The sequence below is a fragment of the Ipomoea nil genome, unplaced genomic scaffold, assembly GCF_001879475.1.
Source record: "Ipomoea nil cultivar Tokyo-kokei standard unplaced genomic scaffold, Asagao_1.1 scaffold2942, whole genome shotgun sequence".
Taxonomy (NCBI): Eukaryota; Viridiplantae; Streptophyta; class Magnoliopsida; order Solanales; family Convolvulaceae; genus Ipomoea; species Ipomoea nil.
The window spans coordinates 267188-294096 of NW_017619370.1; the positions used below are offsets into that span (position 1 = coordinate 267188).

Consider the following 26909-nt stretch of genomic DNA (forward strand, 5'->3'; position numbering starts at 1 on the left):
TATTTGCTTCTTTTACTTTTGAGATAAAAACTCATTTTCTTCTTGAATTATATACTTACAGCACATTTCCCCGCTGAATTATTCATATATTTACATGAGCTCCTCAATTATTCAAAAAGTGACGGTTTTTTCCCTTGATATTTTACATGGATATTTTTATTCTTAAAATACATAGTTCATTTATTTTTCTTTTTTAACAAATTATGATCACGGTTTAGTTCAAACCGAATAGACACTGTATCAACCAAACCGAAAGGTTCCATTTACAATTTAGAACCAAAACTCAATATTTGGGTTTCAGTTTATTAAAATCGCGAACAGGCACAGTCGGTTCCAGTTCTGAACCCGAAAAAATAAAATACATTAATTGTTGAATTTATACTATTTTAAAAATATAAAATAAAAATGTAATGTCAATCAACAATAAATTGATTTATGGTTACTTATGAAAGAAAATGTAATACTTATAAGAAAAAATGTCATACTTTTGATGAAAAATGTATTACTTTTAATCAAAACGTAATATCAAGGATTGTTGAGTTACTTAATTGTAAGAAATATTGTAATACTTATACGGGAAAGTATAATACTTATGAAAAAATCATACCTACTTGTCTGATCTCATCGGACTCCAAGGAGATTTTGTGTTCTTATTATTGTTGTTGTTATCCTACATCTTTACATGTGTAATTAAAAACACTTTGAATATACTAAACATTTTACGTGAATCACAAACATCCAAAGATCAAAGACTGAAAAATAATAAAAATAAAAGGTAACTGAGAATCAACAATCACTTACAAGGTAACTATATAGGGAATGCAAATTGACGTTTAATCTTTTGTAAAGCTGCAACCACTTCCTTCATGCAAATTCTTTCTGCTGGAGATTCAAAACAACACCTCAAGGCCAATTCCATGATACATGACAAACACTTGATTTTTTCACTCGAGGATTCTTCATTTGAGGCAAGTAAATTTGCATCAATTATATCAATTACTCGGTTAGGCATTGAGTCTTTAACCCAAACTTTTAGGCTCAGATTTTTAGAAAAAATCTCATTGCTAGGCTTTGTCCTTGTGAATGTTTCCATCAATAAGATGCCATAACTGTAGACATCGCATTTTGTCGAGACTATGCCTTCAGATCCATACTCTGTTGCAAATATTTAAAGAAAATGAAATTAGGCATGACGAAATTAATGAAAACATAAACAAGCTAAGGACAAAAGATTCTTCACCTGGTGCAATGTAACCCAATGTAGCAAGGGTTTTTGTGTATGCAATGCTATCATCACTACCCAACAACTTTGCGATTCCAAAATCACCAACATGAGCAATCATGTCCTCATCTAGGAGAATATTACTTGGCTTCAGATCACAATGAACCACGGGTTTCGTATAACCATAGTGAAGATATTCAAGTGCATATGCAACATCAATCATTACGTTCAATCTTTGAGTGATGTCCAAGAAACGGTCTTGGGTATACAACCAGTCATCAAGGTTCCCCTTTGGCATGTACTCAAGAACCAGGGCTTTAAAATTTGGGATGGAGCAGAAGCCTAACAGTTTAACAAGATTTCGATGGCGAATGTCGAACATTATCTTGCATTCGACAATAAAACTTTGGAATGCAGCTTCCAGTTGCATATCAAACACCTTTATGGCCAAAATTGTTCCATCCTTAAGAATCCCTTTATACACTGTGCCAAAACTTCCAACACCAATCACATTCCTCTCATTATATCCATCAGTTGCATGTAAAAGTGTATAGTATGATACTCTCTCCACTTCTTTAACACGTAAAAATTCTTCATTATTCTTTATATGCTTCTTTTTTCTCCAAAAAGTAATCAACACAACTCCCACTGCCAAAGCTAGGATAAGGCTTGTAATTCCCAAGGCCATCAAAATATATCGAAGAATTCTTTTTGCTTTAGACCTTTGAACTACACTTTTATGGCAAGGTGGAACTCCAAACCTGGCATCTCCGCATAATGCTTCATTGGATAGAAAGGATAAGCTTGAGAAGTTTTTGAAAGGACCATTTGATGGAATTACATCACTTAAGCTATTGAAAGAGACATTCAAATGGCACAGATATCTAATTGCCTGAAAGGACGTGGGAATTGAACCACTAAAATTGTTATGTGACAAGTCTAGTGATTCCAAGCTCAACATCCCATCTATTGACTTTGGAATTTGTCCATGAATTTGGTTTTGTGCCAAAGAAAGGTTTATCAAATTTTGTAAGCTCCCTATTGTGCTGGGAATGATGCCGGATAAGTTATTGTTTGACAAATCTAGAATATATAAAACCTTTAGATTTTCAATTCCAGAAGGCAATGCCCCACTAAAGGAATTACAGGACAGGTTGAGCGTCAAGAGGTCTTTCAAGTTCCAAAGGTTTGAAGGTATTATACCATTCATTCTATTTGAATCAAGGTGGATATATCTTAGAGAAGTAACGTTCCCTAAGCATTCCGGGATGGGACCTGATAGTCCATTTTCGCTCAAATAAATTTCTCCCAGATTTTGCACCTTACAAAGATTCCTATCTAATGGACCACTTAATGTGTTTCCAGCCAGATACAAACGTGCAAGCCCATGTAATGTGTTTGGAACTGTTCCACTCAAGTCATTCGCAGACAGTATTATAGTTTCTAAGCCAGTTAGATTGCCAATTTCATCTGGGATGGTGCCATACAACCCTGAACTGTCTGCAACAAAGAATTGTAGAGTGGAAGACATATTACCAATGGATCTGGGAAGAGTGCCATGCAGAATATTACCACCCACAAGTAGTGATTTCAACTTTCTGCATTTTGTAAGAGAAGTTACGAAGCTTAATTGTGGCGAGGAAGGATCAGATGCTAGTTCATTTACAGACATTCCAAGAACTTGGAGAAGGCTAAGGTTTTCAAGAGAGTTGGGAATGGAGCCACTGAAATGGTTATAATTGAGAGATATAAGAGAGAGTTGGGAACAATTTGCAATTGAATGAGGAATGACTCCACTTAACACATTTTTGGCTAGAATAAGATCTTTAAGGTTGGTTTGTGCAGAGCACATAGTTGAAGGAATACTACCCAAAAGATGATTCTTTGCCAGATTAATTGTACGCAATGTAGTAACGTTGAAGAGCCCTTCGGGTATAGTACCACTTAGATTATTATCAACAAAATCAATCCATTCCAATTTAGAAAGGTAGCTGACTTCTCTAGGTATCATACCTGTTATATAGCACAACATACAATAATTAAAATTCTATCCGGTGAGTGGTACGGTAACTGGCCCAGTTAAAATCTACGGCCACAAGAAGCCATGCATGCATTAAAGTAGTTAGAATTTCAAAATTTTCTTTTGGAACATTAATTGGCTTTTCAAACGTACCTTTGAAGTAGTTTTCTCCGAGCAATAAAACTTGAAGAGATGATAAATTTCCAATCTCTCTAGGTATGGATCCCATGAGCTTGTTGGTCCTCAACGACAAGATTTGAAGGGATGACATGTTGGAAATGAAGGTTGGTATATAGGCTATAATCTGGTTTCTTTCTATGCTGAATGTCTTCAAATTATGGAGATTACCCAATTCACGTGGAATTGTTCCTATGAAACAATAAATTGTATAAATTAAATACTCTGTCTCGATCAACTTGAGGTCATGTAAAATATAATTTGTGACTTTAGCCACAGTTTATACATTTACTCTCCTTGGATATATATATGTATCTAGAAAATGGCCAATTGAGGGGAAAAGAATTGACTAAATTTAAGTTAATTCAAGAAATTTAATTAAGTCAATATAGAGAAAGATGCATCAAATAATACCTGCTAAATTGTTACCACCAATTATTAGTTTCTCAAGCATCTCCAACTTGCCAAGCTCTTTAGGTATCAACCCATCAAACATATTGTATGACAAACTCAATGCTCTAAGTTTTGAACATGCAGATAAATTTGCCGGGAGTGGACCATTAAAGCCATTCCGAAATAAGTAAAGCATTTTGAGATTTGGAAGTTGGTGGCATATGTTTGGGGGAAGAATACCTGACAAACTATTATTTGAAAAGTCAATATATTCAAGTGTAGAGATGTTGAAGATTGAGTTTGGAATTGCACCTGTAAGGTGATTACCGTATGTATCTATCACCTTTAAGTTATGGAGATTTCCTAGTTGTTGAGGAATGTCTCCCATAAAATTATTGTTGCTCATGTTGAGGAAAGACAAAAAGGAGAGATTTCCCAAGGAGGTAGGAAATTGGCCTAACAAACCCATATTTGAAATATCCAATGCCACAACCCTATGGTGTTTGGAGTCACAGTGAACTCCAATCCAATGGCAGATAGAAGTGGCAGTAGACCAGTTGGTGGCCAAGATATTGTTTGGATGATGTAAAGTGAGTTGGGCTTTCAGAGACAAAAGAACAGATACATCAGTGCTAATATTTGTAGTACACTGAACAAAGTAAGTTGAGCTGGAATGGATGATGAAGATGACAAAAAGAAGCAAGTAAGAAAGTGTAGCCATGGAGATCTAATGAATATGACTTTAATTTGCTTGATTGGTAGTTGCTAATGAGCTATGAGCTAAGGTATAAATAATTGGTGTTACCGACCTAATCAATGAATTAATTAAGATAAATACAACTTTTAATTCCCAAAAATCAGATTACTTTCACATTTAATGATTTTCAAACTTTAATGTGAATTACAAAGTGTGGTATAAAAAAGTGGCTTAGGTGAATGTGAATCACAAATGTCAGACTAAATGGAAAGTGAATGAGGGGTAAACCATGGAGTATGACTAACGCCAAGAATGTCAGACTAATCTTTGCGTTTTCAATCAAGAAAAAATTGAGAATTATTGCATATGATGATATATGAAAAAGTAAACTTGATTTATATTTATTTTGAATTATACCATATTTTGTCATCCGAGAATATTGATTTTTTCATTTTTTTAGTCTTTCAATCTACTGGAGTTAATTTTCCGAACATTTTGTTTTTTTCAATTATTATAGCCACTTTCAAAACATCATTTTCAACGTCAACTTTCCATCAACCTTTCAACCTATCTCAAACACCATAATCATCATAAAACCATTTTCATTAACATCTTACGCTTCTACCGATAGAAGTTCTTATCATAGTTGTCTAGAATCATCTTCGTCACAACTATTAGAAAAATAGCATTAAAATGACATTTTAAGTGGTTATTTTGTAGTACAATTATCAGTTGGGTCCACTTTCAATTTGGATCGGGTCAAAGTAGATTCGGGTTCTTCGTAGTGAGACGAAGAATTTGATATATTGTACGCTCAAAACGGATAATGGGTGAATGAGATATTGACTCTCAAAGTAGACCCATTTGAGTTAGAAAATGAAGTGAAAAAGTGAGCTTTTGTCCTACATTGGTTTGGGAAGATGATTTGCCCCACTATTTATACAAGAACTCTTTTTAAGCTTATTGAACTGTATAGCATAGAGGCTCTCTCCTCACGCGTAGGGGGGGAGGTGCAAGCCAAATCCCAGAATGAGATCGAAAAGGTTTGGGTCAAGCCTAATTTCGTGTGCGCCGGCACCTACGGGCACGAATGTCGTCCGACACAGCCAAGTGGGGACTGTGCTGACCAAGCGGCCGAAACTTTGAGATTGCAAAAGTTTCGGCCTTTAGCCGAGCACAGTTTTGCATGCACGAACCAGAATGCGTATCCTGTTGCGACCGTTGGGTTTTAATTCAATTGTTACGAAATTAATTCCAATTTTTTAAATTGTGAATTAAAACTCAACTTTTAGACAGCAGATTTTTCGAACCAGAATGCGTATCCTGTTGCGACCGTTGGGTTTTAATTCAATTGTTACGAAATTAATTCCAATTTTTTAAATTGTGAATTAAAACTCAACTTTTAGACAGCAGATTTTTAGAGACACACAGTGAACAAGCACGCAACAAGAAAATACACTTTTTATTAGCTTCAAAATTCTTCTGCTTATACTCCTTTCTTAAGCCTAACTGTGTTCAAGGCTTTGCTCTAGTTCGCTGGGTTCGTTCGTTTGGGTGCTCAAACGTCGAACCGTAGCACGTTTTATCCTGGGAAACCTAGGCCACAACGCTCCTAGCACTTTTGGGAGGTGGCAAATAAGGTTTTAAGGAAAGAGTGGTCTCTTGACTCGCGCTAAAAACCCTTTACCCATACACGAGCCATCTTTTCCTTCTTTCGGTTTGGATTATGCTTCTAAGCAAAAATCCGTTCTCCATATTTTATTAGCTCCAATTTTTTGGTTGATATATATTGGTATATCTTTTTCCGTATATATACATATATACAGAGGCGGGTTCAGGTGCGGCAGTGTCTTACGGTACGGTTATTTCTTACGGTGCGGCAACACCAATAGTTCACCAAATATGCACCATCAACGTTAGGAAATACACCACACAAAACAGAGTAAACAGAGCCCTGCATCACCAAACACATACCATTAGGTGTGAGTAAAAACACCATACACTGTTCGGAAATACACCATTGGGGGTGGTGAGTTATATGGTGTGTTTTTTTGAGTCTGTGGTGTATTTTGTGATGTTTTATTACATTTCATTGGGGTGTGTTTTTATTACACTGTTGGTGCATATTGTTAACACTGTTGGTGTATTCTGGAATTTGACCGCACCGCCGCACCGTAAGACCCCGCCGCATATGAGCGCTCTTCAATATATACATATATATATAACATTTGGGTCCGTTGTATATATATTTGTGTATATATATATATATATATATATATATATATATATATATATATATATATATATATATATATATATATATATATATATATTTCGGAGATATATCGAATAGTATTTTATATATTTACGTGTGTATATATAAATACTATTTTGGGATATTAAATCAACTTTGGTTCATTATCACCAACAACAACCATTGTTGGCTTTGACCATTGACTAATATACATTTGTATCTCTCAATATTTTTTCAGTTTTGATGTCTAACTTTATTCTTTTTATCACTTTCGGTCCTTCCAGACCAAATTGACGGTGAAATATTACTAAAATTTATTTTAAGTTTGCCGTATGAGGAAGAGTTCAGAGTTGTTATGGTCCACAATGGTAAACGGCTTCTTAATATATCCTTCAACTCGAAAATACTCCGTAATAAACATCTAGTTATTTTTAATTTGATTTTTCATAATATTAAGTTTAGTATTAGTATATATAATTTATATATTTAGAAACTACATTAAAAGTACTATTAAATACAAAATATTTAAAAACACTAAAAAATATTAAAATATTAAATTTAAAAATAAAAAAAATTACTAAAGAAAATAAGCAACGAATGAAAAAAGAGTTAATTTGACCAATGAATAGTAACTATGATAGGCAAAATAGGACAAGGGAGTATTATATATATTCGTTTTTATTTTGATCCAACTATTGGTTGCGATATGCTAAAAAAGATATGACATTAGATTATACTCACTCCGTCTCATTTTGTTTGTTTAGTTCGATTAACGAAGCTTAACTGAAGTCAATTTTTATTTAATTTTTCATAATATTAATTTAGGTCAGGCCGCCATAGACCCCTATAAAGGGGTCTGGCATATTCCCATCCTTAATAAAACTTAATTACAAACAAATGCAATGTGTCATAGAACAATGTTCAATGAATGAAAATTAGAGCGAAATTATATATATAATTAAAACAAATGTAAAAAATTTACGAATCTTATAACTATTATGGAAAAAAAAAATGTAAAAGTAGAATGAGAAAAAAAGATAATAAAAATATTAACAATCTATAAGTTTTTATATTTGATGGCGTTAGTAGAGAATGATGTTTCATATAAATTTTTCCTGTAACATTTTCCCTTTCTATAGATGGAAATGATAATTTATATGAATTTATTTAAAAATAACGTTATTAATTTTCATCGTCATAAACAACACGGTTTCCTATTAAGGAAAGCTAAAAAGTAGTGGACGTACAATTTTTATGTCCACTACTTTTTAGCTTTCTCACTTTGGCAAAATATCTTTACAACTATTTAAAAAGAAAAAAAAAAAAAAAAAAAAAAAAAAACCAACACGGGGAAAATGGGCAATCTAGACAACGTGCTGACCAAGGTTACGGCTTAATTTATAATTAGAAATAAGGGAAAAGGTACAAATAGGCTATTGAACAATTTGGGGATAGTAATTAAGCCACCGAATTTGAATAAGCTCCAAATTGATCCATGAAATTGCAAAAAAAAAAAAGTTAATTAACATTTTTAGCAGGTTATCAATAAGTTTGTGATTATTAGGATGTCATGTGTATTTTTTATTTTTTATTTTTTTTTATTATTATTATCGTACTAAGCATTTGACAGAAAAAAAAAAAAAAACTATGCATTTGACGACCAAGAGTCAAAATAAACCCTATTTGTTCTCTTCTTCCTTCGCTTTGTCGCGAACTTCGAATGGACTCTGACTCTCCGGCTCAGCTTCGCTTTTCTTCGGGAAACTCTACAATAAATTGGTAATTTTATTCTCTATTTTGCTGTTTTTTTATCTTTTGTTGTTGTTTAATTTGCGCTATTTTTGAACACTTACAAGTGAGCAGTCAACTCATTTTTATCCTTCAATGCTTTTGGGAACACTTACATGTATTGCTGTTCACTTGTATTCTTGTTCTTTTTGGTTCAGACATCAAAGTAGAAGAAATGCATGTTCTGAAAAGCGATAGCCCTCCAGAGAAGCTGAAAGGTGGTGGGTAGTGAAAAGCTCTATGTGCTACTACTAAGGTATGGGTTTCTAATCATTGCACGTATAAATGTGTGGATAGTGACCTTATTGAGTTATTTTTATAGACATTTGTTTGGGTTTTGAATGGGTCCCCCATGTATTCTTGATAGGAGAAATTTTTTTGTTGTGGTTATCCTAACGAATACTTTTATTATGTACTACTATTGTCTTTTAGTGAAAATATAATGTATAGTTGTTGGATGTAGTTGGTAGGGTGTTTTTATGGTTTTGATTTCTGATTGTTTTTATGCCTTTATGCCTTTATGGTTTTAATTTTTGATTTCTTTATGCATTTATAGACGGTCGACTGTAGTTCTAGACAGTTCATTCTGAACAGAATGAACTAATTAATACTCGATTTTAATACCCAATAATATCACAGTACTAGTTATACTTTATGTTCAAATTGTTATAATTCATTCCCTTTACTTTGATGGATTATCCCTGCAAAAGCATTTTGCTTTCTTAGTCCATTAGTAGTCATGCATTATCCATCATTCAAGACAGTGAAGTAAACCACAACATTTTTGTTTTGTTTTTGTTTTATTTTAATTTATTCATCTCTTCAATAAAGTTGTATGTATTGTTGCAGTAAAAGTTGTCAAAAATTTTGTAAACCACAACTGTATGTACCCTACAGTAGAAGTTGTAAAAATTGAGCCTTAGGCTTACCTTGCAGTACCCTATAAGCTAATTTTATTTATTGCTAATTTTATGTGCACAAATGTATTATGTTGTTTAAACTTAACTGCTAAACTTATTCCATTTTACCATTTTCAGAATGTATGACATAATAGATTTGAGAATTCATCATGGGGGTAGTTTTGTGCAAGATCCAAGAGTCCAAGACTACGATATATAAAGGGAGAAGTTGATGGAGTAACAACTGACCCCGATCTTATTTGTGTGCCTCACTTGATGAAGTTCATAGCTCAAGAGAGATATGGTAAGGTTGAAAGTCTATCTTACAAGTTAATTAAGTATGGAGCCGATGGAGAAGCTTAGGCCATTCTTTAATGACACCCATACACTGTGACAACTCAAAATTTAATTTTATAAATTCGGTTTTAAAAAAATTTCAAAATAGCCATTTTTCACTCAATCAAAATTTTTGAGATAAAAACGGTGTTTGAATAAATTATTCTGAATTATATTTTAAATGAGTTCAACACCGGGACTTATTTTAATCCTAAAATCTTAAATTCTCGGGTACATTGCATACCAAGCTTTTGATCCGAAAGTCAATCTGAGTGAAACCGGGAGAAATCTGAGAAACCTAAACTAAGTGGTTGTCGAGAAAGTGTTTTTGGAAAAATGTATTTTTGACCCCAAAACTATTTAAAATTATGATTCTAGACCTTGGTCCATGTAGCATGGTAAACCACAAGAATCCATTGTTATTTGATGCATTATAGAATCAACCAAAAATTACCATTTTGCCATCAACCAATCATTGTTGTTTCTCCTAGGGTTTTGCACCCTATAAAACTCACCATATCTCTTCATTGTTTGATTTGTTTCCTTGATCTCATTTCCCTTGCCTCTCCAAGCCTTGTCTAATAGAAGAAAACATTCACAGTAAGCTATTCTTCATCTATCATTCCTTCACTTTGCTTCTTGAGTTATTTCCTTTAGCTTTCCAATCTCTGAGATACTTAGGCCTAGCTTTTGTGGTTGCTTGGGGTGTTTAGGTGGTGAAAGAAGTGGAGGATTTTGAGTGGAGAGGAGGCTGAGATCCACACAAGAAGAAGATGTAACAAAGGTATAACCCATGGACTCCCACATCTTTTTATAGACTCTGTGAAGTCAATATAAATGTTGAAATGTGTAGAAATGCTAGATTATTGATGTGGTTGAGCTATTAAGTGATCTATTGTTGATCTATATATGATGTATTGTTGAGGATTTTGGAGTGTTGGATTGCCCTGAGTTTCTTTGCAAATGAAGAAAAACCCCACTGGTGCACAGACAGTGTGCACCGGGTTGAGTCGCGGAGCTAGCCAACGGTCCTAGTCAAGGACCGTTAGCAAGCCCCGTGGATTAACGACCCTAGGGCACGGCTCACAGCTAGAGCCGTGGCCATAGGCCGCTGCTTGGCGGGGCTCCTCAAGCCCCGCCGCAAGCTCTGCCAGGCCAATACAGTGCAGTGGCCGGGCCCTTTGTGGCTCAGCTACGTGTCATTCGGACCGGGACTCGCGGGCACTTGAGGCTCAGACACTCGGGATCGTTACGACGCACTAGTTGAATTTGGAGTTGAAATGATGAGTAAATTACAGTAGCTTTTGTGTTGAGAATTGTAACACCCCTTTTTTCTTAAACTTACTTAAACAACTAAACCTTTTAAGATAAACTAAGCAGCGGAATTAAACTTAATAAATAACTTAAAGGAGTGTCACCGCCACAACCACTCTCCACGGTGATTGCACAGGCTAGGGTAAAATTAAACAATAACAAGTCAAACTAACATCCGAGAATCTAGGGGAATAAAATCCCGGTGTCCAACACCATCAAAAGATAGGATACTACAACCAAAACATGAGTTTAGACTACAAGTCATCTAACTACCTAGTCTAACTCGAAACTCTCTCTCTTACCTACGAGCTTGGTCCACCTGAAAGGAGTTAACAAACAACAAATAACAAGCAAACCCGTTAGCACGAAGCTAAGTATAAGGCCACTCAACCCTGTAAAATAATTACAACATATACTTTGGGAAAACAAGGTTCCACATTCTTAACTCAAACAAGCTCAACACTTAAACATACTTTGGCATAACTTCTAGATGCTTGCAACTTAATACTCAAGTATACATACTTAAACATGAACAACTCATCACATTCTCATCTTATGGATAAACCACGCTTCTCAAATAAATCATTAATCACATGCTTTCTCAAATAACTCAAATAAGCAACTCATGCTATTACCTACTAATCATGCAATCTCGTGCGAGTCATAACTCATGAACCATCTCATACTACTAATCATACAATCTCGGCTACTACTCAGGCAATCTAGTACAAGACATACAATAAGCAATCTCATGCTTCTACTCATGCAATCTAGTGCAAGATGTATAAATAAGCAATCACATACTACTACTCATGCAATCCAGTGCAAGATATATAAATAAGCAATCTCGTGATACTACTCATGCAATCTAGTGCAAGATATATAGATAAGCAATCTCATGCTTTTACTCATGCAATCTAGTGCAAGATATATAAATAAGCAATCAAATGCTACTACTCATGTAATCTAGTGCGAGATATATAATTAAGCGATCTCATGCTACTACTCATGCAATCTAGTGCAAGATATATAAATAAGCAATCTCATGCTACTACTTATGCAATCTAGTGCAAGATATATAAATAAGCGATCTCATGCTACTACTCATGCAATCTAGTGCAAGATATATAAATAAGCAATCTCATGCTACTACTCATGCAATCTAGTGCAAGATATATAAGTATATACTGTCACACTCTTTCAAAGAAGTCTTTTCTGTGGAGGTTTCTTGTTGTCATAAATGACTTGCTTTGCTTTTCTTTTCTTTGAGTCTCAATGACTCACTTTTTTTTTCTCTTAAGTCACTATGACTCACATTCTTTCTCTTGAGTCTCTTGACTCGCTTTCTTTCTCTTTACTCGTGGGCTAGGCCGGGCTTCACCATAGTGTGAAATAACCTATTGGGCACAGCGTATAGCCGGCTAATCTCTCATCTCGCCCACATAACCAATCTCATGGTTCCAATACTCATACTCTGTGGAATCAGGTATCGAACTATCAGGGTGCACACCCCCTGACCAGGATTACAAGCCTGGCGGGCAGTTTTCAACCTCGTAACGTGGAAATATGCCGCGTTACATGATATCGGATCGTAATGTCCGTTGCTTTCTCTTTTACTCCGAAAGGACATAGTCCAAACGGTTCCTCCAAAAATACTATTTTCCTCACGATATATATATATATATATATATATATATATATATATATATATATATATATATATATATATATATATATATATATATATATATATATCACTCATGCAACTCAAATCATGCAATACTTTTCTTATGCGAATATGCACATACTCCTTAACTCAATCTCAAACTGACAAGATAATGGCTTTCTACATGAAAATGAGATTTTAGAAAATAATACTTAGCCTCACAATGGCCACTTATGCACCTTTAAAACATGGAATGCTCAACAAAGACATTTACTGTGAAATAGTGCTTCTAACTTCTATTCACTGTGAAACTCAACAACTTCATATATCATGCTTGCTACTGAAAACTTAACAATTCTTCTCAATAATCATTTAGCAAGTATTTAACATGTTGTTGGAAATAAAAAATACTCTCAAGATAGGCATGCTTGATAATAATAGCAACTTGGCAATGAACTTCTTCAACTCATAGTATACAATTTAGGCATGTTTTGATAGCTAAACTCAGCTAATTAAGCTCATGCGTCTCTATTTAACAATCAAACAATGACATGCTTAGAAAATAAAATACTCAAGTCTCATAAACTTAAGCACATTCCCTCTTAATTACTCAAACAATCTCTGCATAATTAGGTTTACAAATCTTAGCATAAAATGCTTAATTCTTTTCCAAACTCAACGAAATCAAAGCCGAAACGTGCGTCAAGACGGACCCGAGGTACTGAGCCACAAGGGCCCTCGACACCTCGTCTGAAACAACACGTAGTTGAGCCACAAGGGCTCAGCCACTGCACAGAGAACAATAAACGAAAATAGGGGCGGGGCTCAACTAGGCCCGCCTCTCAGGCCGTTCACTGACCGGCCCTAGGCAACGGCCCTCTCCTAGGGCTGTTCCCTAAGCCCGATGGCCAATGGCCTTAGCCAACAGTCCCCTTGTTGGGCCGTTACTCATGCAATCTAGTGCAAGATATATAAATAAGCAATCTCATGCTACTACTTATGCAATCTAGTGCAAGATATATAAATAAGCGATCTCATGCTACTACTCATGCAATCTAGTGCAAGATATATAAATAAGTAATCTCATGCTACTACTCATGCAATCTAGTGCAAGATATATAAGTATATACTGTGACACTCTTTCAAAGAAGTCTTTTCTGTGAAGGTTTCTTGTTGTCATAAATGACTTGCTTTGCTTTTCTTTTCTTTGAGTCTCAATGACTCACTTTTTTTTTTCTCTTAAGTCACTATGACTCACATTCTTTCTCTTGAGTCTCTTGACTCGCTTTCTTTCTCTTTACTCGTGGGCTAGGCCGGGCTTCACCATAGTGTGAAATAACCCATTGGGCATAGCGTATAGCCGGCTAATCTCTCATCTCGCCCACATAACCAATCTCGTGGTTCTAATACTCATACTCTGTGGAATCAGGTATCGAACTATCAGTGTGCACACCCCCTGACCAGGATTCCAAGCCTGGCGGGCAGTTTCCAACCTCATAACGTGGAAATATGCCGCGTTACATGATATCGGATCGTAATGTCCGTTGCTTTCTCTTTTACTCCGAAAGGACATAGTCCAAACGGTTCCTCCAAAAATACTGTTTTCCTCACGATATATATATATATATATATATATATATATATATATATATATATATATAGATGTATCACTCATGCAACTCAAATCATACAATACTTTTCTTATGCAAATATGCACCTACTCCTTAACTCAATCTCAAAATGACAAGATAATGGCTTTCTACATGAAAATGAGATTTTAGAAAATAATACTTAGCCTCACACTGGCCACTTATGCACCTTTAAAACATGGAATGCTCAACAAAGACATTTACTGTGAAATAGTGCTTCTAACTTCTATTCACTGTGAAACTCAACAACTTCATATATCATGCTTGCTACTCAAAACTTAACAATTCTTCTCAATAAACATTTAGCAAGTATTTAACATGTTCTTGGAAATCAAAAATACTCTCAAGATAGGCATGCTTGATAATAGCAACTTGGCAATGAACTTCTTCAACTCATAGTATACAATTTAGGCATATTTTGATAGCTAAACTCAACTAATTAAGCTCATGCTTCTCTATTTAACAATCAAACAATGACATGCTTAGCAAATAAAATACTCAAGTCTCATAAACTTAAGCACATTCCCTCTTAATTACTCAAACAATCTCTGCAATAATTAGGTTTACAAATCTTAGCATAAAATGCTTAATTCTTTTCCAAACTCAACGAAATCAAAGCCGAAACGTGCGTCAAGATGGACCCGAGGTACTGAGCCACAAGGGCCCTCGGCACCTCGTCCGAAACAACACGTAGTTGAGCCACAAGGGCCCGGCCACTGCATAGAGAACAATAAACGAATCTAGGGGCGGGGCTCAACTAGGCCCGCCTCTCAGGCCGTTCACTGACCGGCCCTAAGAAACGGCCCTCTCATAGGGCCGTTCCCTAAGCCCGGTGGCCAATGGCCTTAGCCAACAGTCCCCTTGTTGGGCCGTTGGCTGGGACTGGTTGGCTTTCTGGTGTACACTGCTTGTGCACCAGATGCCTCATTCTCACTTGTAAACACTTCTCAGACAAAACTAACTCATCCAAAACATCAACAACACATCATAGACAAGTATTAGATCATCTAACAGCTCAAACACAACATATATTTAGCATTTCTACTCATTTCTACTCACTAAAGACTTCATAGAGTCTTGTAAAAAGATTGGGAGTCCATGGGTTATACCTTTGGAGCTTTTCTTCCTCTAGCTTGGATTCCCTCTACTCCTCACTTCAGCTACAACCTCCTTCACCCTCTAAACAACTCAACAAGCTAACAACAAGGCTTAAAACTAGATTATCAGAGAACGGAAGATGGAAACTTAGAAGAAATGGGAGGCTAAGGTTGAGATGAAGGATGATGGAAAACTTACTGTGAAATCCCCTTTGTTCTAGCAGAGCGAAGGTTGGCAGCCAAGGTTGGGAATCAGGAGGCAACAATGCTAACTATTCATTTTATATGGGTTCAAAATCCTAGGTGGATTCCCTATGATTGGTGGGGGCAAAAGGGTAAAAGCTTGGCCAAAAGGCTTTATCAGACAACTTGGAGTATAGTGGTTCACCATGCTTCATGAACCATGGTCTAAAATCAAGATTTAAAATAGTTTGGGGTTGAAAATGGATTTCTCAAAAATGACTTCTAGATAAACACTTGTTTTAAGCTTCTCAGAATCCTCCCGGTTTCACTCAGATAGATTTCTCAGTTCAAAACGTGGCACGCAATGTACCCGGAAAATCAGGATATTGGAATTAAATCCATTCTTGGTGTCGAATTAAATTTAAAATGGCTCAAAATATTCTATTCAACACCGCTTTATTTGTAAAAAAATTTTATGGAGTGAAAATTGGCTATTTGGATTTTCTTAAAACCGAATTTATAAAATAAATTTTTGGGTTGTCACAAGAATTTCCATTGATTTGTACTGTGTAGCATTTACAGAGAAGGAAAATGTGAAGTATTTAGACTTAGCTATTTGAATGAGAAGCATGATCATTATTTGCCAAAGTTTGCTTGATCAGCATGTTTAAATAGCTATTGTGAGTTATTGAGAATTTTGCCAAGAATATGAGATGTTTGGTTGTACAGAGCATGAATCTATTTGTCTAGTAAAGTGAAATATTAAAGCATGTTGTCTATTTTGGGTTCAAAGAGCATGATCCATATTTGCCAAGTGTTCGCTAAGAAGTTTTGCTAAATATTAAAGTGATAAGCATGAAGTAGCATATTGTTTGCTTGACTTATAGCCAAAGAGAATTTGAGATATTTTTTATAGTAAAGAGCATGTTTAGCATATCATAATGAACTAGAGTGCATAGGTGGCTTAAAGTAAGCCTATGTATTCTTTCAAAAATCTATATCTATTTTGGAAAATCATTATCTAGTTGCATTGAGAAGTTGCTTGATATTTGATTTCCAATTTGTGAGAAAAGAGAAGTTGTTGAGAAGCTATGTGCATAAGTTTGCATAAGTAAAGTTGTTGCATGAGATTGAAATGTATGAGTTATATCTATATGTATCTAGTGTGAGTAATCTGAGGTTTTGGAGGACCGTTAGGACTATGTCCTTTCGAAAGAAAAGGGAAAGTAAAGAAAGAAACGGACATTGCGATCCGATTTGAAGTAACGAGGTCGATATTCCCGAGTTACTAGGTAGGATACTACCAGCCGGGTTTGGAATCCCGGTCAGGGGGTGTGCACTCTGACAAGTACGATTCCTGATTTCATAGAGTTTGAGAAAAGAACCAAGAGAATAGTTCTGTGGGCAAGATAAGTATTAGGCTGGCTAGATGCCGAGCCCATATAGGTCCATTCACATCATGGTGAAGTTCCTACCTCGCCCACGAGTAAAAGTAAAGAAAGAAAGAAAGCGAGTCATTGTGACTCTAGAGAAAGAAGAGAAAAGCGAGTCTGTGTGACTCAAATGAAAGAAGAGAAAAACGTGTCATTGTGACTCTAAAAAACCTCAATTGAACAAGTGTTACTTGTTACCAAAGAAAGAGTTTATATGTATATCTATCTATACTTATACTAAAGCATCATGTTCATCTTATTGCATGATTAAATGATTTGCACGTGTTGCATGAAAGTAGGATAAGAAGCATGGCATTATATTGTCTTTCCTTGAGTTATATGATAGCATGAGATTGCTTATTGAGTTATATGATATCATGAGATTGCTTATTGAGTTATATGATAGCATGCGATTTCTTAATTGAGTTATATGATAGCATGAGATTGCTTAATTGAGTTATATGATAGCATGGGATTGCTTATTGAGTTATATGATAGCATGAGATTGCTTATTGAGATATATGATGATATGAGATTGTTGTTGAGATATATGTTAGCATGAGATTTTTATTTTTTATTTTATTATTATTATCCTATTAGGTTGCAAGCATATAGAAATTCTGTTGAACATGTTTGAATGTTGCTTAAGTGATTGAGAATACTTGATCTAAGTGTGTGAAACAAATGTTTTCCAAAAGTATATACCATAGTATTTTACAGGGTTGAGTGGCGTTATACTTAGCTTCGTTCTAATGGGTTGTTTTCTACTTGTTTGTTTGTTAACCCCTATCAGGTGGGCCCAGTTCTTGAGAGAGATCGGGTTAGACTAGATTAGCTTAGTGTGCTAGTTGTAGTCTAAACTCTTATCATTTATGTTTATTTTGAGACTTGGTTGTAGACTTATCTAGATGTTTTGATGGTGCTGGACACCGGGATTCCATTCCCCAAGTTTGTTTAAAGTAGTAAGATTGTTGATGTTTAGATTGATGAAGGTAATCCAAGCGTTGATCTTGAAGGAAGAAATGAAGGTAATGAGGATGATGATGAACATGATGAAGGTAATAAGGATGATGAAGAAAATTATGAACATGAATATGAGGATATGTATGTCAATAGTCATGGTGCAGAATTGAAATCAGGAGCAACACATCCAACAAGCAGAAAAAAGAAATATACATTTCAAGAAAACACTGTTGAGGATGATGAAGTAGAGAGTGTGTATTATGAGTCAGATAATCCACCTAGTTACCAATCTGAGATGGAAGATGATGAAGCTCAACTACAACCGGAACAATCAAGTAAAGCCAAGGTCAAATGTAAATTTCCATGCATCTTACAATCCAAGTGTTGAATTTCCTAAGTTAGAGTTGGGCATGTTTTATGAAGATGCAATAGAGTTTAAGAAGGCAATGATAAATTATCCGTGTACTTTAAGAGGGAAATATGCTATTATGAAAATGAGAGTTCAAGAGTAATGTTTAAATGTACTGGCATTGAGAATACTGATGGTAAAGGCTGCCCATTTCATTACACTGGTTCATGGGAGGAGAAATACAAGTGTTTTCAAATAAAGACTCTTGAGGCGGACCATAATTGCAATCAAAAGTTCAGCTTGCATTTGGTGAGTCAAAATTTGATAGAAGATAAATACGAGAAAAAAAATTAGAGATAATCCTTGCATTGGACCTATAGAGTTGAAAAACCACATTGAGTCAAAATTGAAAATAAATTTAAGCATTAGCAAAGTGAGAAGAGCAATTAGGTCTATGCTCAAAAAAATTAATGCAAGCTTTGAGGATCAGTTTAGGAGAATAAGGGACTATGCACAAGAGTGTATCAACTCTAACCCAAGAAGCACAGTAATATTAATTAAAAACCAATAGGGTCACAACTGACAGTCCTTATGTGTTCCGAAGAATTTATGTATGTTTTGAGGCATTGACAAGGGGTTTCTTAGATGGATGTAGAAAGATTATTGGACTGGATGTATCTTTTCTCAAAGGGTTGCTAAAGGGAGAAATATTAACTGCAGCAGGAAGAGATGCAAACAATCAGATGTACTCTATTACATGGGTTGTGGTGGAGATTGAGAATACAGATTCATGGAGATGGTTTTTAGAGCTGCTGAAAAATGATTTGGGAATCACCTACACTTACCCTTGGACAATAATCAATGATCAGCAGAAGGTACGCATTCTTAAATGTATTTACTGATTTCATTTGCGTGAATGTATTGGTAGTTCTTTCTTGCTATTTATAGTGTGAAAGAGGCCTAGCATAACATATCTTAATTATAGTGACTAGCTTGTTTTAATTACAGTGCCTAGCATATCTTAATTACAGTGACTATGATACGCCCTTAATTGTAATTATATATATAGTTTAATTATGAAGAATTAATTATATTTCTAGAATTAGTATGATAATTAGGATGGTACAACTTAATTAATGGGAGAGTTAATATTGTACCTAAATTAGTATAAGGAAATTATGTAAATCACAATATATCATTACCTTGTATAGTTAGTATAATTTTAGTAGGTTAATTATTATAGGTATTAGTAGATTAGTATAAATAGACCATTGTATATGAAGATGGGAGAAGAGAGAAATATATTGTTATTCCAGTCTTTTATATTGAAGAGTTCTTCATCATTTTCTTTTGTTATATTGTTTTACTTTTGGAGTTACCGTAACTCGAATACGGATTGGAGCCAGAAGCCTGCTCGAAAGGTTTCTTCTGTTGCGTACTAAATTTGAGTATGTAACAGACTAGCTTGTTTTAATTCCAGTCACTAGCAGTATCTACATTACAGTGACCAATGTTTCTTTGCTTCCTAAACAGTGACTAGTGTCTTTCTTACTGGATCATTATCTATATAATTTTAATTTCAGGGATTAACAATTGTTATCTAAGAGCTATTTTTGGATTCAAAGCACCGAAATTGTGCAAGGCATGTGCATGCAAATTGGAATAAGCGCCACAAAGGAAAGGTTACGAAGAATCACTTTTGGATGTGTGCCAAGTCAACAACAGAAGTTCAATTTCATGAACAACTAAAAACCTTAGAAATGAGAGACAAAGAGGCCGACTAATTAAAGCTGACCTAGAACGGTATCCATCTAAGTTTTGGTGCAAGGTTTTTTTAAACAACAAGTAAATGTGACATTGTTGATAACAATATATGCGAAGCATTCAATGGGACTTTGCTTAAAGCAAGATGCAAGCCAATAATTTTCATGTTTGAAGACATTCGAGTACTTGTTATGAGAAGGATAGCCAAAAAATTGAAGTTTGTAGACACTTGGGAAGGTAGATATGGACCACTTATTATTAAGAAACTAACTGCAAATAAGAAAGAAAGCATTGGATGGAAGGTACATTGTTTATACAATTTTTTTTTTAATAATATAACATTACATTTGTTGGGATTTAAATTTGAGTGGTAAATTTTGTTGCTAAGTTGATTTTAATGGAGATGATTGATACAAGATTAAGAAGGTCGAAATGATTTCAAAGTCAGGCTTGAAAATAGGACAGGTTTGTGTAGATCATGAGATTTGACAGGTATACTTGTCCTCATGCTATATGTGCCATCTTCGATAAAGGCAGGAATATGGAGGATTATCTTGATCCATGCTACTCAAAAGAAATATATCAAAGGACGTATGCACATGCTCTTCTACCGATGGATGGAGAACTCTTCTGGCCTAAATCAAATTGTGAGAAAATTTTGGCTCCAATTCCCCAAAAAATGACAGGTAGGTCAAGAAGAAAAGAAATCGTGAGGAAAATGAAGGTTCATCAACTGTTAGCAAGAAGACTCAACTAAGTAGGAAGGGTCGAATAATGAGATGTTCCATTTGTAGACAAGAAGGGCACATTAAAGCAAAGTGTGATTCTGTTGGAGGTGTTTTGGGTTAATGTTTTAACAGAAGAGTTGTTTTGGGTTAATGTTTTGGCAGTACTAAATTAACAATATATTTATCCTTATCAAATGGTGTAGTGCTGCAATTAACAATGTATTTTTGCAAGGCAGTGCAAACTATATTAACAATATATTTTATGCTTAGCAATGCAAATCTATATTAACATTACATTTTTACATGTCAAAATATTTGGTATAACTACTCAATGTATAGACAAACTTTGTATTATATTATGCATGTAATTTCTTAAATTGAAATTTCAGTTTATTTTTCCTGATTCAAAAATACCGCAAACAACCGCGAAAGAGAGAAAAAAAAAATGCAAAATAGAGAAGCTATAGTTGACAGTCAAATGCTTAGTTTTTTTTTTTTTTTTGGTCAAATACTTAGTAGGATAATAATAATAAAATAAAAAATAAAAAATATACATGACATCCTAATCATCACAAACTTGTTGGTAACCTGCTAAAAATGCACATTGCATTTTTTTGCAGGTTCATGGATCTATTTGGAACTTACTCCGTATTTGCGTTTGGTGGCTTAATTGCTATCCCCAAATAGTTCAATGGCCTATTTGTACATTTTCCCAAGAAATAAACGCACATCAAGAGGTTTAAATGTGAACATGATTCTTTTGTGAAAAGTGAGGAAGGATCACAATCGTCCATCAATTGTTAAAGGTTTTAGTAAAAAAAAAAAATACGGGGTTAATTTTAAAATTAAAATTTTGTAATATTTATAAAACTAACCTCATTCTTTTTTGCTTTATCTTTCAGTCACACTCAACCATTGATTTACCCAAATAAATGAATCAGATTAGTCATCACTTTTTACTTAGGAGTATGTATTCACCGAAACCTCTCTCTCTCTCTCTCTCTCTCTCTCTCTCTCTCTCTCTCTCTCTCTCTCTCTCCATATCTGTGTGTGTGTGCGCGTGTGCACGCGCGCGTGTCATGAGAACATACCACGTGTGTCTCATGTGGTATTTTTATAATTATCATCAATTTTACCGTGCAACTTATAACACTAAACTCTGTAAAAGTGAACCCCAAAATCAAATAAAACTAAAAAGTTCAGTCATAGACTCTAAAATTCAAGCCCTAAGTGCACTGTGCTTTCGTATTTTGCAAAGTATAATTTTTTAATACTAAACATGTACTTTGTAACAACATAATGTACATTCTTGGAAAATCTGAGAAGTGCAGAGTATGATGTTCTAAGTTGCAAAGTTGGTGATATTACAAAAATATCATCGCATTTTTTTTTAAAATTAAATATGATTTGTTCGATTTTTCTAGATGTAAGGCTGAGATTGGTTCTTAGTTTTCTTCTAAGGACTTGTTCTCATTTGATCTAATACATACATACAAATATATATATATATATATATATATATATATATATATATATATATATATATATATATATATATATATATATATATATATATCAGTTCAAGTGGGAAAAGGCTCTCAGGTGAAAGATGGGGTAAGATTTGAGTTGTTGATCAAATCTAAATCAACAGCTCAAATCAATGATTTTTTTTTTTTTTTTAAAGGCACATCCTAAGTGGAAAGAAGCAAAGTGTAAAAATGGCGCACCTTAAATGTTATAAAGACGCACCTTAAGTGTTACAAAGACGCACCTTAAGCTATGGAACGCCGCACCTTAAGCTTGAACAAAACACGCACCTTAAGTTCTCAACCGAAGAACTGACGCTCCTTAAGCACAGAAACCATGCACCTTAAGTGTAAAGAGGGCGCACCATAAGCTATGGAAAGACGCACCTAAAGCTTTAGACTGACGCACCTTAAGTTTCAACAAAAAATGCACCTTAAGTTCTCAATTGAAGAACTGACGCACCTTAAGCACAGAAACCACGCACCTTACGAAAGAACACAACGCATTAAACACAAAAACTGCGCACATTAACTTTCAACAATACAGAAAATGACCAAATTGCCACCACATTTTTTAAAAGTTTTCTTCAATCGGGTTGTTGATTTTGATTAGAACAAGGGCTGAGATTAAACTCCATCTTTTACCTGAAGCCTAGTACCGCACTTGATCCTTCAAATATATATATATATAGGTATCGGATCATATGAGAACAAGTTTTTAAGAAAAAACTACAAACCAATCTCAACCTTACTTCGAGAAAAATTCAATGGATCAAATCATATTTTAAAAAATGTGGTGATATTTTTCACAATTATATTATCACCAACTTCACTCTGTAAACTTGAACACTAAAATCTGCACTTCTTAGAAATTTTTAAGTTTGCATATTTAGTATTAAAAGATTGCACTTGCAAATATGCGAAAGTGTATTACACTTATGATTTGAATTTTAGAGTTTATGACTTAGTTTTTGATTTTATTTGGTTTATTGATTCACTTTTTACTGTTTAGGGTCTAGCATTTACAATTTAGATTTAAAATTTAGCTATTTCATTGATTTTTTTTTTTTTAATTTATCCGTGTTTGCATATTTAATTGTTATAGATTGCATATTTAAGTGTTCAAGTTTGCAAAGTGAAGTTGATAATAATTACGAAAATGTAACCCAATGTAGCAAGGGTCTTTGTGTATGCAATGCTATCATCACTACCCAACAACTTTGCGATTCCAAAATCACCAACATGAGCAACCATGTCCTCATCTAGGAGAATATTACTTGGCTTCAGATCACAATGAACCACGGGTTTTGGATAACCATAGTGAAGATATTCAAGTGCATATGCAACATCAATCATTACATTCAATCTTTGGGTGATGTCCAAGAAACGGTCTTGGGTATACAACCAGTCATCAAGGTTCCCCTTTGGCATGTACTCAAGAACCAGGGCTTTAAAATTTGGGTTGGAGCAATAGCCTAACAATTTAACAAGATTTCGATGGCGAATGTCGAACATTATCTTGCATTCGACAATAAAGCTTTGGAATGCATCTTCAAGCTGCGCATCAAACACCTTTATGGCCAAAATTGTTCCATCTTCAAGAATCCCTTTATACACTGTGCCAAAACTCCCAGCACCAATCACATTCCTCTCATTATATCCATCTGTTGCATGCAAAAGTGTATAGTATGATACTCTCTCCACCTCTTTAACACGTAACAATTCTTCATTCTTTGAATGCTTCTTTTTTCTCCAACAAGTAATCAACACAACTCCCACTACCAAAGCTAGGATAACGCTTGTAATTCCCAAGGCCATCAAAATATATCGAAGAATTCTTTTTGCTTTAGACCTTTGAACTACACTTTTATGGCAAGGTGGAACTCCAAACCTGGCATCTCCGCACAATGCTTCATTGGATAGAAAGGATAAGCTTGTGAAGTTTTTGAAAGGACCATTTGATGGAATTACACCACTTAAGCTATTGAAAGAGACATTCAAATGGTGTAGATATCTAATTGCCTGCAAGGAAACTGGAATTGAACCACTGAGATTGTTACGTGACAAGTCTAGTGATTCCAAGCTTAACATCCCATTTATTGACTCTGGAATTTGTCCATGTATTTGATTTTGTGCCAAAGAAAGGTTTATCAAATTTTGTAAGCTTCCTATTGTGCTGGGGATGATGCCGGATAAGTTATTGTTTGACAAATCAAGGAGATATAAAACCTTCAGATTTTCAATTTCAGAAGGTAGAGCCCCACTAAAGGAATTAGAGGACAGGTTGAGCGTCAAGAGGTTTTTCAGGTTCCAAAGGTTAGAAGGTATTATACCATTCATTCTATTTGAACCAAGGTGGATATATCGTAGAGAAGTAACGTTCCCTAAGCATTCCGGGATAGGACCTGAAACTCCATTTTCGCTCAAATAAATTTCTCCTAGATTCCGCACCTTACAAAAATTCCTAGTTAGTGGACCACTTAATTTGTTTCCAGCCAGATCCAAACGTGCAAGCCCATGTAACCTTTGTAATGTGTTTGGAACTGTTCCACTCAAGTCATTAGCAGACATTGCTAAGATTTCTAGGCCAGTTAGATTGCCAATTTCATCTGGGATGGTGCCGTACAACCCTGAACTCTCTGCATAAAAGATTTGTAGAGTGGAAGACAGATTACCAATGGATCTGGGAAGAGTTCCATGTAGACTAGTACCACCCACATCTAGTCTTTTCAACTTTTTGCATTTTGTTAGAGAAGTTATGAAGTTTATTTCTGGAGAGGAATTGGAAGGATCAGATGCTAGTTTATTTGCAGACATTTCAAGAACTTGGAGAAGGCTAAGATTTTCAAGAGAGTTTGGAATGGAGCCAATGAAATGGTTAGCACTGAGAGATATAGTAGTGAGTTGGGAACAATTTGCTATTGAATGTGGAATGACTCCACTTAACTCATTTTTGGCTAGAGTAATTTCTTCAAGGTTGGTTTGTGCAGAGCACATATTTGAAGGAATACTACCCAAAAGATGATTAATTGCCAGACCAATTACACGCAATGTAGTAATGTTGAAGAGCCCTTCAGGTAAAGTACCACTTAGATTATTAATTTGACAAACAATGATTTCCAATTTAGAAAGGTAGCTAACTTCTCTAGGTATCGTACCTGTTACATAGCACAACATACGCTTAAAAATTAGAATTTTAAAAATTCTTTTTGGAACATTATTTGGCTTTTCAAACATACCTGTGAAGTAGTTTTCATCAAGCCATAACTGTTGAAGAGATGATAAATTTCCAATCTCTTTAGGTATGGATCCAATGAGCTTGTTGGTCCCCAATGACAAGGTTTGAAGTGATGTCATGTTGGAAATGAACGTCGGTATATAGCCTATAATCTGGTTTCCTTCTATGGCAAATTTCTTCAAATTATGGAGATTACCCAATTCATTAGGAATTGTTCCTATGAAACAATAAATTGTATAAATTAAATACTGTCTCAACTTGAAGCTATGCAAAATATAATTTTTGACTTTACCCACAATTTATACCTTTACTCGTTTTGGATGTATCTATAAAAACGATAGCCGAAGAGCGTAAAAGTATCGACTAAATTGAAGTTTATTTAAAAAATATAATTAAGTCAATATATGGAAAGATGCATGGAATAATACCTGTTAAATTGTTGCCACCAATAAATAGTTTCTCAAGCATCTCTAACTTGCCAAGCTCTTTAGGTATCAACCCATCAAACATATTGAGTACCAATCCCAACAGACGAAGTTTTGAACATGCGGATAAATTTGCCGGTATTGGACCATTAAAACTATTCAAATCTAAAATTAGATATTTAAGACTTGAAAGTTGATGGCATATGTTTGGGGGAAGAATACCTGACAAACTATTATTTGAAAAATCAATATATTCAAGTGTAGAGATGTTGAAGATTGATTTTGGAATTTCTCCAATGAAATTATTATTGCTCATATTCAGGAAGGACAAAAAGGAGAGATTTCCCAAGGAGGTAGGAAATTGGCCTAACAAACCCATATTTGAAATATCCAATGCCACCACCCTATGGTGTTGCGAGTCACATTGAACTCCAATCCAATGGCAGATAGAAGTGGCAGTAGACCAGTTTGTAGCGAAAATATTGTTTGGATGATGTAAAGTGAGTTGGGCTTTGAGAGACAAAAGAACAGATACATCAGTGCTAATATTGTTTCCACTACACGGAACAATGCAATTTGAGCTGGAATGGATGATGAAGATGACAAAAAGAAACAAGTAAGAAATGGTAGCCATGGAGATCTAATGAATTGAATAGGACTTTGCTTCGTACTCCTAATGAGCTATGAGCTGAGGTATAAATAATTGGTATAAACATTCTGGTCTTATTGTGTACTCTCAGTTGTGTTTTGTCATATTTTCAGCTAATTTAATGTTATTTTAAGTTTGC

At 34.8% G+C, this 26909-nt stretch overlaps 2 protein-coding genes across 2 annotated transcripts; both read right to left on the reverse strand.

The window, feature by feature from the left end:
• Positions 1–1296: 1296 nt before the first annotated feature.
• LOC109162411 (LRR receptor-like serine/threonine-protein kinase EFR) lies at positions 1297–4533 on the reverse strand. The gene is made up of 4 exons (XM_019311115.1): positions 3834–4533; positions 3396–3611; positions 1367–3235; positions 1297–1307 (listed from the first exon to the last, which is right to left on the reverse strand). The coding sequence occupies exons 1-4, from the start codon at positions 4531–4533 to the stop codon at positions 1297–1299; spliced, it is 2796 nt and encodes a 931-aa protein (XP_019166660.1).
• A 19047-nt stretch (positions 4534–23580) lies between these two features.
• On the reverse strand, positions 23581–26755 carry LOC109162412 (probable LRR receptor-like serine/threonine-protein kinase At3g47570). The gene is made up of 4 exons (XM_019311116.1): positions 26344–26755; positions 26125–26286; positions 25698–25913; positions 23581–25616 (listed from the first exon to the last, which is right to left on the reverse strand). Exons 1-4 carry the CDS (start codon positions 26753–26755, stop codon positions 23581–23583), a joined length of 2826 nt encoding a protein of 941 aa, XP_019166661.1.
• Between the last annotated feature and the right edge of the window lie 154 nt (positions 26756–26909).